Source organism: Nesoenas mayeri (genome assembly GCF_963082525.1).
Source record: "Nesoenas mayeri genome assembly, chromosome: 5".
NCBI lineage: Eukaryota > Metazoa > Chordata > Aves > Columbiformes > Columbidae > Nesoenas > Nesoenas mayeri.
Genome location: NC_137548.1, coordinates 41,026,895 through 41,039,527, shown reverse-complemented (window position 1 = coordinate 41,039,527; position 12,633 = coordinate 41,026,895). Strand labels below are relative to the sequence as shown.

Here is a 12,633-nt window from a genome sequence, read left to right as displayed (position 1 = left end):
AACTATTTATTGTCTCCAAGACAATATTCACAATTACATACTAATTCTAGATGAGGTCTGCAAATGCACACAGGCACACCTCTTAGCTTTTCCAACAGGGCAATACTGGGCCTTCATGGCACCAGTGCACACAGAGAATTAAACTGCTTGACTTGTGATAAACAGGAGAAGTCACTGTTGAATACAAATACCCAAGTTCTACATCCTATTTTTAACTTGCAAATTGTACTGTTAAAAAAAAATAAAAGCTCCATCACCGCCATCAAAATTTGAGCTTCAGAGATGCCCATAAAATATAAAACTTGCTGATAAGAGCTCATTGCAAAGAAACATGGTCAGCAAGCCCACACTCTCCTCCATAAATATTTTAAGTGTTCATAGAACAGTACCGAAGAGAGAGAGAAACACCCTAAAAAGTATACTTTACATCCCCTTTCCTTCCACTCCTTTTCACAGTGGACAGACAGGAGGGGAGCAATGGCAGCTACTGCCTAAATAATTTCATCAATCCAAACCAGATCAATCTTACAGCAGACAGTACCAAGAGGAACAAAAATGAGCCACCATCTGTGGCATCTTCTGGGCGGCAGCACAACTAACATCTTGTGAGTGAGCTGACACTCATGTCAGCAACAAGAGACACATGATACTTTAGCAGAAACTTTTGTATCATTCTAAATTTATTTTTGATAATGTATGATGAAAGAAATATTGATGCCAGGAGTAGCAAGCTGCTTTTTTTGTGAAGGATCCTAACAATGTATCTTCACAGTTGCATGGCACATTTGCATGTCTGTCATTGTATCATCACGGTGTGACACAAACAAACCCTCCTCCGAAACTACAACTCACTACTGGCAACATGATACCTGAAGTTAATTCAGAGCTCTTTGCACTCCCTGCAGCTCTGAAGAGCTCAGAGACACCATGAACACGCATTCTGATGGAAGCTGCTAACAGAAGTTCATGTGCACTGAGGAAGCCTGGAATATTGTTTTGGAAAAATGCTCATGCAGTTTTTGAGGTAAAAATCTTACCATGGTGGAAGCAATAACAGTGAAGAAAAGCCACTTGATACACAAGCACCAGTCTTCCTTTCAGCAGACAGATCCAACAGATTAATTGCTAAAGTGTCATCAAATATCTGACAGATCAGACCCAAATGGTGTGGTGTGCTTACACCACCTATGCAGCAGGCAATCTGAGTCTTAGAAATAAAGTTACAGCCTTCTTTGTTCTAAGGTTTTCAAATGGCCATGTCATGCACATTATTTATAGACATCTGCCCAGACATTCAGATGAACATCCTAAGAGATGTGAGCTTCCACCTCAAAGTCAGTGGTAGCATCTCAGTTCTCCAGTTTTAACTATTAAATTACTGACTGCTTCTGCAAACAGTCAAAGAGTGAGAAAACCCATCAGAGAAGAAATAGAAGTTACTATGATAGGGGAAAGTTCAAAACAGAAAGGCAAACAGAGACAGTGAGGGAAGGAGAGTCTGGTGAGGGGCAATGGGGACACAGAAAAAAGCACATAAGGGGAGTAGTGGGGGAGGGGAACACTGTATAGAGAGATGGAACCACAAACCTCACCTCAAGAGACCCAGAAACGACAGCACCTGAATGCTGAGCCACCCTCCACACTCACCAGCTCACTCAATCCTCCCCTCATTCCCTTCCTGAAGTCTCAGACCAGCCGCTGCAGCAGGGGAGTGAGGTTGTGCTGCGGTGAGACCTCCAGTGCCTGCTTTCCTGCCCCTCTATCTCCTCAGCTACTGCCAGAATTGGGCTTCTGCCTCCACACCAGCACCCAGAGGAACCTGGGGCCTACCAGAGCACCCTCAGTGCACTCCAGGTCCCCACAAACCACCCCAAAGTGAGGCCTCGCTGAGGACCTGGACAACCCTCTCTCCTTTCTTGAGGGAAGCACGAGGCAACCGCTAGCACAGCCCCAAGAACAGAGCAATGACCTCAGCCAGGCCCAACAGGACCACACCAGCCCCAGCACAAAAAACATGTTTTAGTACCACCAGCCTGGTCTGCAGCCTCAACAGCTCCTGCCAGCCACGCAGCACTCTGGAAAAGCAGATAAAATGGTTGAAGCGCAGTATTTTCTTCCCATTGATGATGCTGCTTGCCACTCCACAAGCTCTCTGAAGGCTGATGCTGCCCCTCCCTTCCTGAGGCTGGGCCCAGGTGTCCCCCATTACCTGCCCAGCCCCACAGCTGCCACCCTTCAGGGCAGGCTCCCAGCACACAGCCTCCTCCAGAAAACTTCTTCTGGCCTAACAAGCAATTAATGCACGAGCCTCAGATTTTAGCATACAGTCCTGTTACGTGCATGGCCATGCTTTGACATGGTAGCACTTCAAGGTCACGCAAGCCCCCTTTTTTTGTGTCTGGGACAAGCCACTGCTTCAAAAGCATCAATGTCTGAGGTCTGGTTTGTCATCCACGTTAGACTGGGGCAGGGGGACACGAAGGGTAGGTGTCCCAGGCCTTCCTTGTAAACCTTAGACTTTGTTATGATCTCCATATACAGTGTTTTCTGGAACCATCCATTGCCCTGAGAGGACTTTTGAGCTGGTTGCTCAGCTGACAACAGCACTGCAAAAAGTTGCCCAGGGGCAGGCTGAAGGACATTGCGCTGATCTCTGGAGACACAGGTGTCTGCCAGTATCTGCTCGTTATGCTCCAGCAGAACATAAAAAACTAGACCCAAAGACAGGTCAGGTGTTGCTCTGTCTAAAACAACCTTTGTTACTACAGTTAGTAACCTGCACACGGGTATTGCTCAGGGTTTGCTGGAGGCTCACACCACTGGCAGCATCTGGTCCTTTCACACCATGCAACTTCAGTCAGGTTGAGTTTGGTTTCTCCAGGCTCTTCCTCTTTGGGCTGCTGCTGCTGGCCAGAAATCCACAGGCAGCATTTTTGCAGCAGCTGTTTTGAGACTCAAAATTATCACAGAAAAAGGGAGGGAGGGGAGCACATGGTGGTCGTTATCCCTCTGTGTACAAATACCTCTCATCATGCAAAACAACAGCCTTTCTGAGAGTACGTCTTCACAGCACATTCTCCATCCAAAACATGGGGAAAAAAAGTTTCTAGAAACTAGGGCAAAGGCCAGTAAATTGAAGTTTTTTTTACAGTGGTATCAAAGGGCCACCTTTTTGAATGGAGAGCTTATATGAGCTTCTGTAAGCTGAAAGAAAACATGTTTCACCCCCAGATTTGACTATCAGGTGGAGGCAGCTTCACTGATAAGAGCTTTCCACAGAGAACTTTGCAGAACTAGGAAGTAGCAGAAGTGAGGATTAACATGCTTTTCTGCTCTACTTTCTGTCTGACACCAAAAGAAAACCATTTGTCTGACTTGTAATATATTTATATGCCCACATCTTATAGCTTGTTCTATCTGTCCATGACCTCATCAGCAAAAAGTGTTTAGGGTTTGCCTGATATTAAGTGGCCAGACAGAGTGCATTAGTCTAGAAATGAATTGTTAAATTCCACTGTCAGACTGAAGTAGTCAGTAAATACAGTGGAATGCAAGTGCTTTAACCATGTAATATTCCACGTGTACTTTATTGTTAGGAAGTTCCCATACAGTGGGGTTCCAGTCCTATTTTGGTTTCTTCCTTGCCCAACTCTAGTTTCTCCTGTCAGGTTTTGTCCTACCCTAGTGTGTCGTACAGCCAGCTTCTGAGTTGCCCACATCTTCGGGAGCTGCCCCTGCTCAGCAAAGTGGGCAGTGGGCAGAGGAATCCTCAATCCAGGGAATTCAAACGACTCACACAGTTGAAGGACCACAAATGAACTCCATTTCTACATAGAGAACATGCTTCCAAGCTGATAGGAAGACTCTCTCCCCTTTTGAAAAGCAGCTACTGCTGTTGAAGTTACAGGATGCAAAACTGTGACAGCCCCACAATATTACCTGCCAACTCAACAGCAATACTAGAAGGATTAACTTCAACTCATCTCCAGTCCAATCAGACACTTGTTCTTAAAACCATGTTATTGCTGTCTTGCAGCACAGTGCCAGCTGAATTTGTCCCAAAGCAGATTCCCACTGTTCCTACCTGGGATGGCATCAGTAACCTGAATGAAGCCAAGTATATTCTAGCTGTTATGGATCAGAATAAATCTTTTTTTACTTTTAAGAACGGAAAGATAGCATCTGTGGGGATTTTTTTATTTGGTTGTTGTTGGATTGTCTCCTGATCAGAGTTATCAGATAACATAAGCTGTTCTGAGTTAGAACTGCTTGTACCCTAAAAAAGTATTCATGGGTCTTATTTCAGCAGAATTATTTTCTTCTCAAAGAAATCTTAAGCTTTTGATAAAGAGTTAAGAAGTCACATCAATTTTTGGGACAGTTTTCATTTTCTTCATCTCCTCACTTCCTCTGATCAGGATTAAATTGGATTAAGAGAACTGGCACATTTTGGTCCTGTTTCACGTAAACCTCATTCAGTTTAAGTTTTAAGCTTCCATTCACTCTACCAGGGTTTTTCCAAAATGCTCCTGCTGGCAAATCACCAAATGATTCTTAGCAACCAATCACATTAACATTATTTAATTCTCCACACCTTCTCCAAAAGTATATGCAACCCCCCCCAGAATAAAAGTGCATAAAATTCAAGGCAGGTTTAAGAATTGTTTGGTTTTTGTTTTGAGGTCCCAATTGCACTGAAGATAAGAATATTTGTATTTAAACCAGATAAAGCAATGCCCTCTAGTGTTCTGCAAGGAAATCTGGTACAAGGCTGCCCAAAGCCTTTAAAAATTCAAGCTTAGGCTTGCTGTACCATCCCAAGTGACAGCCAAAGTTTTGAAAGCTTATCTGCACACAAGGGTGCCTTGGAGAACTGCTGCTGATGCTTGCATCAGAATTTCATGTCAAAAGATGTAGGTATTTTCTGGGCATGCTCTGATAGCTTGAGAAACATCTGGGAACTTGAGAAGCTTTTGAGAATCAGGCAAAAGCCTGATCCTTTCCTTCTCAGAGTTCAGGAAATAAATTAAATCCCTCTCATCTCTCATCATCTACAAACACCATCCATGGAGTTTTTTTACTGTCTTCCTACCTGTGGCAGATGACAAGTCACATAACACCCACCCTGCACCTTCCCCAAGCACATCCAGCATTTGGTAGCCTGTCTTACCAACCCACCAAAGCAGGATGAAGCTTTTGGCTTGAATTGCTCTTACAGAGTTCCAAAGCTTAGTGCATTTCCTTCCAAGAGACTGACAAATTGCAAACAGAACTACCCAAACTCAAGAAAGATTTAAAGGAGAGCATTCTCCTACTTTAAAAAACAAATAGACAAACAAAAAACAAACCACCAAACACAACACCTGGAGAGCTATCAAAAGATTTATTTACACATTACAAAACTAAAGTTTGCATCACAGAAAGGACTGGAAGAGTTTTTCTCACTGGAAGTCTGAAAAGGAAAAGGAAAGAAGTCCTTGATGATGGTTGCTCTTGAATGGGCAGCTAGGAGCCCTTGAGGTTTACCATCCATTGCTCTTGAAAGACAACTGCTGGGCTCTCACCAGAATAGAAACTTGAATGCCTTTGATTAAACTTTTAATCACATCAAGTACTTTTAAAATAACTGACAACAAAAAACGCATGTTGACCACTGTGTGTTACTTTATGCATCATTGATCAGAAGGGACAATATGAAAAAAAAAAGATATTAAAATGAAACATCAGTTTTGCCCTTCTCCTATCTGAAATAACAGGGTAAAAGATGAAACGGTGTATTTTCTGGCAACTGAAGTGGGACTGGTACACTTAGAAAACTGCTAATGTAAAGACAGCACCACAGCCATGAGGTTGCTAGCTGGAATTTGTTTCTTGTCTTGAACAATTTCAACAATTACAAGCTGGCCCATTAACAGCGTTTCACACTCTTACCAGGACATTCACTGGAGCAAGGTTACTATAGGTATGGTTTCTTTGGAGGGAATCTAGCTTGGCCTGTTCAATGGGTAAAAGTTTAGGTCTTCAGGCCAGGCATCACCCTGCACCTTCCAGAAGAATTTATTCATAAGAACAAAACAAAATAAATAACTTTAACAAGTTTTGTTCATGAAAGTAAGTTCTCCAAACAAAAGCCTGCTAGAGTGACCATAGTTCTACAAAAATTATTGGATATAAACAAAACATCTGGTGAGATCACACCTAGGGGAAATTCTGGACTTGACGTGGCACTTCTGATGAGCCTTTTAGGGCACTCTATTTATAGCTCTTGTGTCTGAGGCTGCAATACAGAATTTGGACATAGAAATGGGATAAAATTGTGCATATTTAAAATTAGGTTTAAGCTTATGAACTCCACTTTAAGATTTAAATTACATTGCCCTCTTCTCAGAGGGCAACCAATACATATTCTAGTTAAACAAGCAGACACTTTTTTTTTTCTCTAATGAGGACTGGTTACTGCCAAGCACCCTGCCCTGCAAATAAATCATTTTTCTTCTTGTTATACATGCAACCAAATTAAGGGAGAAAAGAAAGAAGTTTAGAGACTATCCAAAAGACAGCCACCCAGTGTTTGCACCACTGCACTAGGAACTATTATTTCTTAGAGGTCTGACATAGTGCATCAGTGTGACTACCTGTGTGCAGAGAACACTGCCCTGGAGAAACTGCTTGTATAAATGGTTTTTTTAAAAAAGAAAAGCTCTCAGGATCAGCTTCTTCCCTGCTGTATTGTCATTTTATTTACAGGGGATAGTGTGGGGAAAGGATCATTCAAAACTCAAGGTACAAAAAAAGCGAGGGGAAGATCTGGGGAAGGCAGAACCACAGTCTCCAGCCTAACTGAACAAAATAGCTTTTCCACTTCCTTCAGTTTATTCAACAGTCCAGTGCCTCTCAGACACATTTCTCACCTTCTCTGTGGATAAGCAGAACAACCTGAAAGAGAATTAAGGAAAATGCTCCAGCATTCATCACAGACACCACACACACATTGCCGTATCTTGAGAAGATGTGTATCGTTCTGCACTGCTGGGAGTATTCCACTAGTTCTTCACTTTGCAAAGATGCCAAGAGTGTCCAGGCAAGACACTGAAACTGTCTGAAGAGCACATCGTTTCATCAGTGAAGCATAAACTAAGCTCTTCCACTCTTCCCCCTGGCTGTTTTCTTGCACAAGTGTTTCACTATGAAACTAGTGCTGGTGCATTCTCCTTATCTTCTTTCTGTGTCATCGTCTGCAGGTACTTCAGTCGGATGGGAGGGAGCTGCTCATAGAGGTCAAACCCCAAAGGGCTCTCTGGATTCAGCAGCCTGTAGTAGAGTAGGTGCTTTTTCAAGGTCTGAAGAAACAAACAGCAGCCATTAAGCATGTCTGAAAATAATCTAATCTTTTCCACCCTGTTTCCAACACAACACAGTGACCTGCCAGATAGTACAATTACATCAGACACTGCATATTTAATTGCATCATCTTCAACAGAAGAGCTACAAGATGCGAGTTTCTGCCAGGAAAATTCGCTTTTGATTCACATGAGCTTTCCTCTCCTGAACACAACTCCACTGTCTCCTTCGCAACCCCTCACAATGCCTTCTCGCCAGACACCCAAACGGGGTTTTGAGTGGGATCTAAGAATTTAGCCTGGAGGCTAAATATAAAAGCCGAAATGACCCAGCTCTGTCAAAAAACTGATAGACTTTGGCAAGCTCCCCGAGAAAAAGAGAAACTTTACATTTGTTTTGTTCTTTTTGGGGGAAGCATCCAACCAAGGGTCAAGGGAGATCATTGCTGACCACTTATTCACAGTTGTGTTAGAATCAACCCTCTAGGACCTCTCACTATCCAGATATAATGCTGCTTGGGCAAGAGGTACAGAAATATAGTACAGAAGATTCATTTAGGTTCCAATGGGCTCAGTGCTTTGAGTTCAATTACTACAAGAACTGGATAACAGTATTTATAGCCATTCCAGGTCAAAATCCTGCTGCTAATTTCCTCCTATTCTCAAATAAGCAAGGTAGTTAAAACACAAATTTCAAAAGACAAAGGTAAATCTGTAGGAGTACCATGTCTGAAAAGTCCCAGTGGCACAGACTGAACTTTACAGATCCTACCTCATCCACCAACAGCCACGTCTTCCGCAGCATGCTCTTCCGAGCAGCATCGGTCTCCTGGGAACAAAACACACGCTTTGCTTAATATGGCATGACGCTACCTTTGCTGACGTGCACACAGCACTCCAGGAGGATGCTTTGCTCATTATGATGATGCTCCAAAGGGCAGGTTGTTCCATCAGAAATGGCTTGAGATGGCTATTGCTTGGATACTGCCTCTCTCATACTTCTCCTGACCTGAAACTCAGCTGACTTCCCAACTTGCAGGTGCAGTTGTAGGTCAGAGGTGAAGTGTTAGCACAAGTAAACACTGCTAGAGGACCCAAGACCATGGGAAGGCTTCTGCTTGGTTATTCAAGCAAGGTGAAAGATCACTTTGCACATTAAGATTGGTCCAGGCAAAGGCTAAACCTATTACAAGCTCTCTCTGCTTGATCACCTCCCTCATCCGCTCTGCTTCATTCTTCCCCTCCCATAGCCCACATAGTTTCTGGCCTCAAAGGCTTATGTAGGATTGGCTACCACTAATGCAAGTGTTTTAGGGTATCATGAACAAGAGCTGCTGTCCAGGGTCAGTGATTCACCACAAGCCACAATGGATCCCTGGGAAGAGCAGATGGCAGAACCCAAAGCTTCCAGTCCTGAGGCTCTGCTACCCATTACCTACCTGCATCGTGCTGTCTTGGGAGAAAATAAAGCTGTTCACATGAGCCACAGCCACCACGTAAAGAACAGGGCACCAGGTGTGGCGCAGTGCACCAGTGACCAGCGTTCGGAAGTAGAGTTGCAGGAGGTTCAAGTTATCCTCAGGAGGGGAAGTGTATCGCTCGAGAGGCACAGGGAACTGCAACAAACCCACCCAGAGGCAACATTACAATTTTTGTCAGGGTTTAAGTAGTGAGGGGAAGTTCATTACTCTAGGATGTCCTTCCCCAGCTGTTTGTGTGTGCACTTCCATATAACATAGAATCATAGAATGTCCTGAGTTGGAAGGGACCCACGAAGATCACCAAGTCCAACTTCTGTCCCTGAACACGACAACCCCACAGTTCACACCATGTGTCTGAGGGTGTTGTCCAGTCTCTTCTTGAACATTGTCAGGCTTGGGGCTATGACTGCTCTGGGTGAAGAACCTTTTCCTAATGGCCAACCTAAACCTTCCCCGGCACATCTTCCTGCCATTCCCTCCGGTTCTGTCATTGGTCACTAAAGAGAAGAGTTCAGCACCTGCCCCTCCTCCTCCCCTTGTGAGGAAGCTGTAGACATGATGAGGTCTCCTCTCAGTCTCCTCCAGGCTGAACAAACCAAGTGACTCCAGCCGCTCCTCATAGAGCTTCCTCTCCAAACCCTTCACCAACTTTGTAGCCTTCCTCTGGACACTCTCCAGGAGCTTGACGTACCTCGATGGCATGACCCCTATTTGGAGCAGAGTTGTTATAGCCCACACTGACTAATGTGACATGCCTTTGACAAAGCATCCTCAAGACCTCTTCAGCTTTATGGAGAGATATTTTACTGGTGAAATCACTGCAGATGCTTTTTGGCACAGGTAGGAAGAATGGTTTCAAAGTGAGGAGACAGAGTACTTTCAACAGCACCACATCCTGCTGACGTACCAGAGAGGTTCACACTGATCTATGCGTTTAGCCAGAAAAGGAAAGCAGTTATATGTGCCAGAATTAATGTTGCTGTTAAGTGAAGTTCCCATCATTTTCTGACTTCACTGTTTGGCTTTGAAAAACAGGTTAGAAAAGCTTTTAGTAACAACTTGGTTTTGTTTGCTTTTCCCCTCTCCAGAAGTCAAATTTTTATTCTTCTCAATTTTGAGGTAAGTTCTCTAGGCTAAAATTACGTATTTCACTTTGAAGCGTCTTCTTTGCACAATTAAAGACAATCATTGATTTTATTCAATTCAGAAAGCAGTCTGCCCGCTAGGGTATTCCTACTGCCCGCTAGGGCATTTTTAACTCAAGACAAAAAGGGAAAAAATGCAGAAAAACAACACCTCCTCAAATGGTTTTGCTCAAATTTTCCAACACATGGTTTGTTTTCAACCAACACAGCACTGAGAACATTGTTCAAAGTACTTGGCATTTATAAAATTCCTAAGCACAAGAAAAATAATCTGCTTTGAAACGCTCTCACTGTAATGTGTGCCACAACTCCAATGGTACTGAGGGATCTGGTGTTGAGGGATCAAGACAAGATAAAGCACGTGACGTAGAATTAAGGCTATCAACTGGAATATGGTTTTCAGCTCTGTTCCTACGTCTATTTGTGGAACTGAAATAGACAGGGAAGGGCTACTGGGAACATCAAGAGAACAGAGAGCTTACCATAATGGACAGGTCAGAATATCTTGGCTTACCTGGCTTAAGAAACAAAGGCTCATCTGGCCATAATGATATAGAAAAACTGGCCGCAGAGCTATTACAACTAGAGCAAAAGTACTGCAACCACACAATGGTAAACTGCTGGTTCACAGTTGTTTGGAAGAAAAAAAATGAAAGGTTATCTTTGCATTAGCAAACTTCAGGATAGATCAGGTATTGTCTGTCAACTGACACAGAACTTAAAGCCATCTAAAATCCATCTCTTGTGCACTGCTCATTCAAAAGAAATGCAGTCCTGCACTTGACAGATCAAAGTTTCTTGCCAAGTTACTCAGCAAAGCATGATTCCATTATAACTAAATGTGGAAACACGGCTGAGAGGGAAAATGACTGGTTTACAACATGCAGTGAGCAAGGAAAAGGTTCTCACCAAGGTGAAAAAAAGACTTATTTAAGAGAAAGGTAATTGCTGGCAGAACATGGGGTGCACACTAGCCCTTCATACATATAGGCCATAAATTAGAAGATGGTTTCCAATGATTAGACCAAGCAGGGTGTGGGACAGTTTCCACTGAAGACTGAACAATTTCACAGCTCCTGCCCTCCACAAATACACACTATCTGCTATCAAAACAAAGTTCAACAGGTTTCTGAAAATTATTATGTGACAAGGGCCTGCACCTACATGGGCTGGACTCTGTTCTTCAGAGACTCTGTCCCTCAGGAGAAAGGGAAGTGCTGGGAGGATGCCCAAATCAAGGTTGGAGAAGCACAAGCAAGAGCCCAGTAACCGAGAAATATGCAGTGACAGGCAAGTGCCATAAACCAGGATTACCTGCTGGAGCGGCACTCCCAGTGCCCGCAGGATACTTGTGTGCTCCCCAAAAAGAGCGAGACGCAGATGAACACTGAAACGCTTCTGTAGAGGTAGAAGAACGAAGACTCCAAAGAGTGGATCTCCAAAGGAGACACCTTCAAACTGCTCCAGGAGACTTATATAGAGATCGTGGAAGGATGCCAAACCAGGGAGAGGAGCATCCAAGTTCAGGGAGTCCAATGCCTTGGGTTGGCAATACACAGAGAGAAGGGCAGCTGTGTAGTTGTGGATTGGTGCTTCTAGAAAGAGGTCACCACCTGTGAGGAAGACACACATAAGCCGTGCGAGTTTGGCAGCAGTAGGGATGCTCTGAAGGGTTTTAGCACGCCAGGTTTCCAGTAACAAGACCCACTGCAGGTTCCAGGTCACAGTGTTGACAAGATCAAGTGGGAGAGAGTTCAGTACAGCTCCACGTGTCTCTGCATTAGTCACTTTGTTGTAGAGGCTGATAAGCGGAAAGAACGGCCAGTCTGAAGGCAGGATGGGCCCTTTGACCTCAGGAAGCAACATGGACTGGATGAGGTAATTCCGTCCTTGGTAGGATGCTTTGGAACGTGTAAGGGTAGGCTGCAAGTGGACAAAATGAGAAAGGTAGCAGGAGCGGATGAAAGGCAGATTCTGGTACGATTCTCTCAGCAGGGCACCACGAGTAGCCTTTGGAAAAAAGGCTGCCGCAGAGCCAGGCTGTGCCAGTTTGGCACTGGTACCCAGATGCAGGATATCAGAGAAGTCAGCTGCTTCTGGCCCTCCAGCTTTCCCTTCACTGTAAGATAAAGACAAACATCAGTTTAAGAGACAAAAAAAAAATCAAAACAAAACACTACTACAATACACCAAACAAACATAACACCACAGAAATTAATCTCTACAGTCTTCCTGGATCAGGGAGAATGGTATATGTGCAGCACTCACAAAACTTTGTACAGCATTCAGCTGCGATAATTCTGAGTGCCAGTAAAGCATCAGCTACCTTGGCATTTACAGGAAATTCACAGAACTACATTTGGAGTTAGCAACACTGAGGCCTTGCCGCAAAAAGACTCCACACGCCAGCAGTCTGGTGTGGAGGCTGCAACCTGTCCAGAGAGGCAGTCTGCTTATTATACCAATACAGCTGTCAGGGTGCTGAGATGAAATACCACATATCATATAGGCCTACATGAATCAATGAGACAATTCTTGAAAAAGTATCTTTGCAGCTGGTAGTGCCAAGGTCAAGAGAACCATACAGACCAGTAGTAAGAAATTGGGGGTATCTTTGTCAAATCCATGTGCCATAATCTCAGACCAGAGACTGGTCATGGTATCAGA

The 12,633-nt window shown here is 43.9% G+C and overlaps 1 protein-coding gene across 5 annotated transcripts in view; it reads right to left on the bottom strand.

Annotated features, from left to right (window-relative positions):
• Positions 1-5,369: 5,369 nt before the first annotated feature.
• RPAP1 (RNA polymerase II associated protein 1) overlaps positions 5,370-12,633 on the bottom strand; it is a 43,312-nt gene continuing 36,048 nt past the window's right edge. For 2 of the 5 annotated variants that reach the window (XM_080344958.1, XM_080344959.1), the window contains exons 22-25: positions 11,281-12,085; positions 8,780-8,956; positions 8,065-8,169; positions 5,410-7,340 (exon numbers count right to left, since the gene is read on the bottom strand). In XM_080344958.1, the coding sequence (XP_080201084.1) occupies positions 7,185-7,340; positions 8,065-8,169; positions 8,780-8,956; positions 11,281-12,085 (1,243 nt within the window). In that variant the 3' untranslated portion in view covers positions 5,410-7,184. Of the gene's footprint in view, positions 7,341-8,064; positions 8,170-8,779; positions 8,957-11,280; positions 12,086-12,633 lie in introns of those variants that run through there. The other 3 variants (XR_013922164.1, XM_080344960.1, XM_080344961.1) reach the window with 3 other exon arrangements.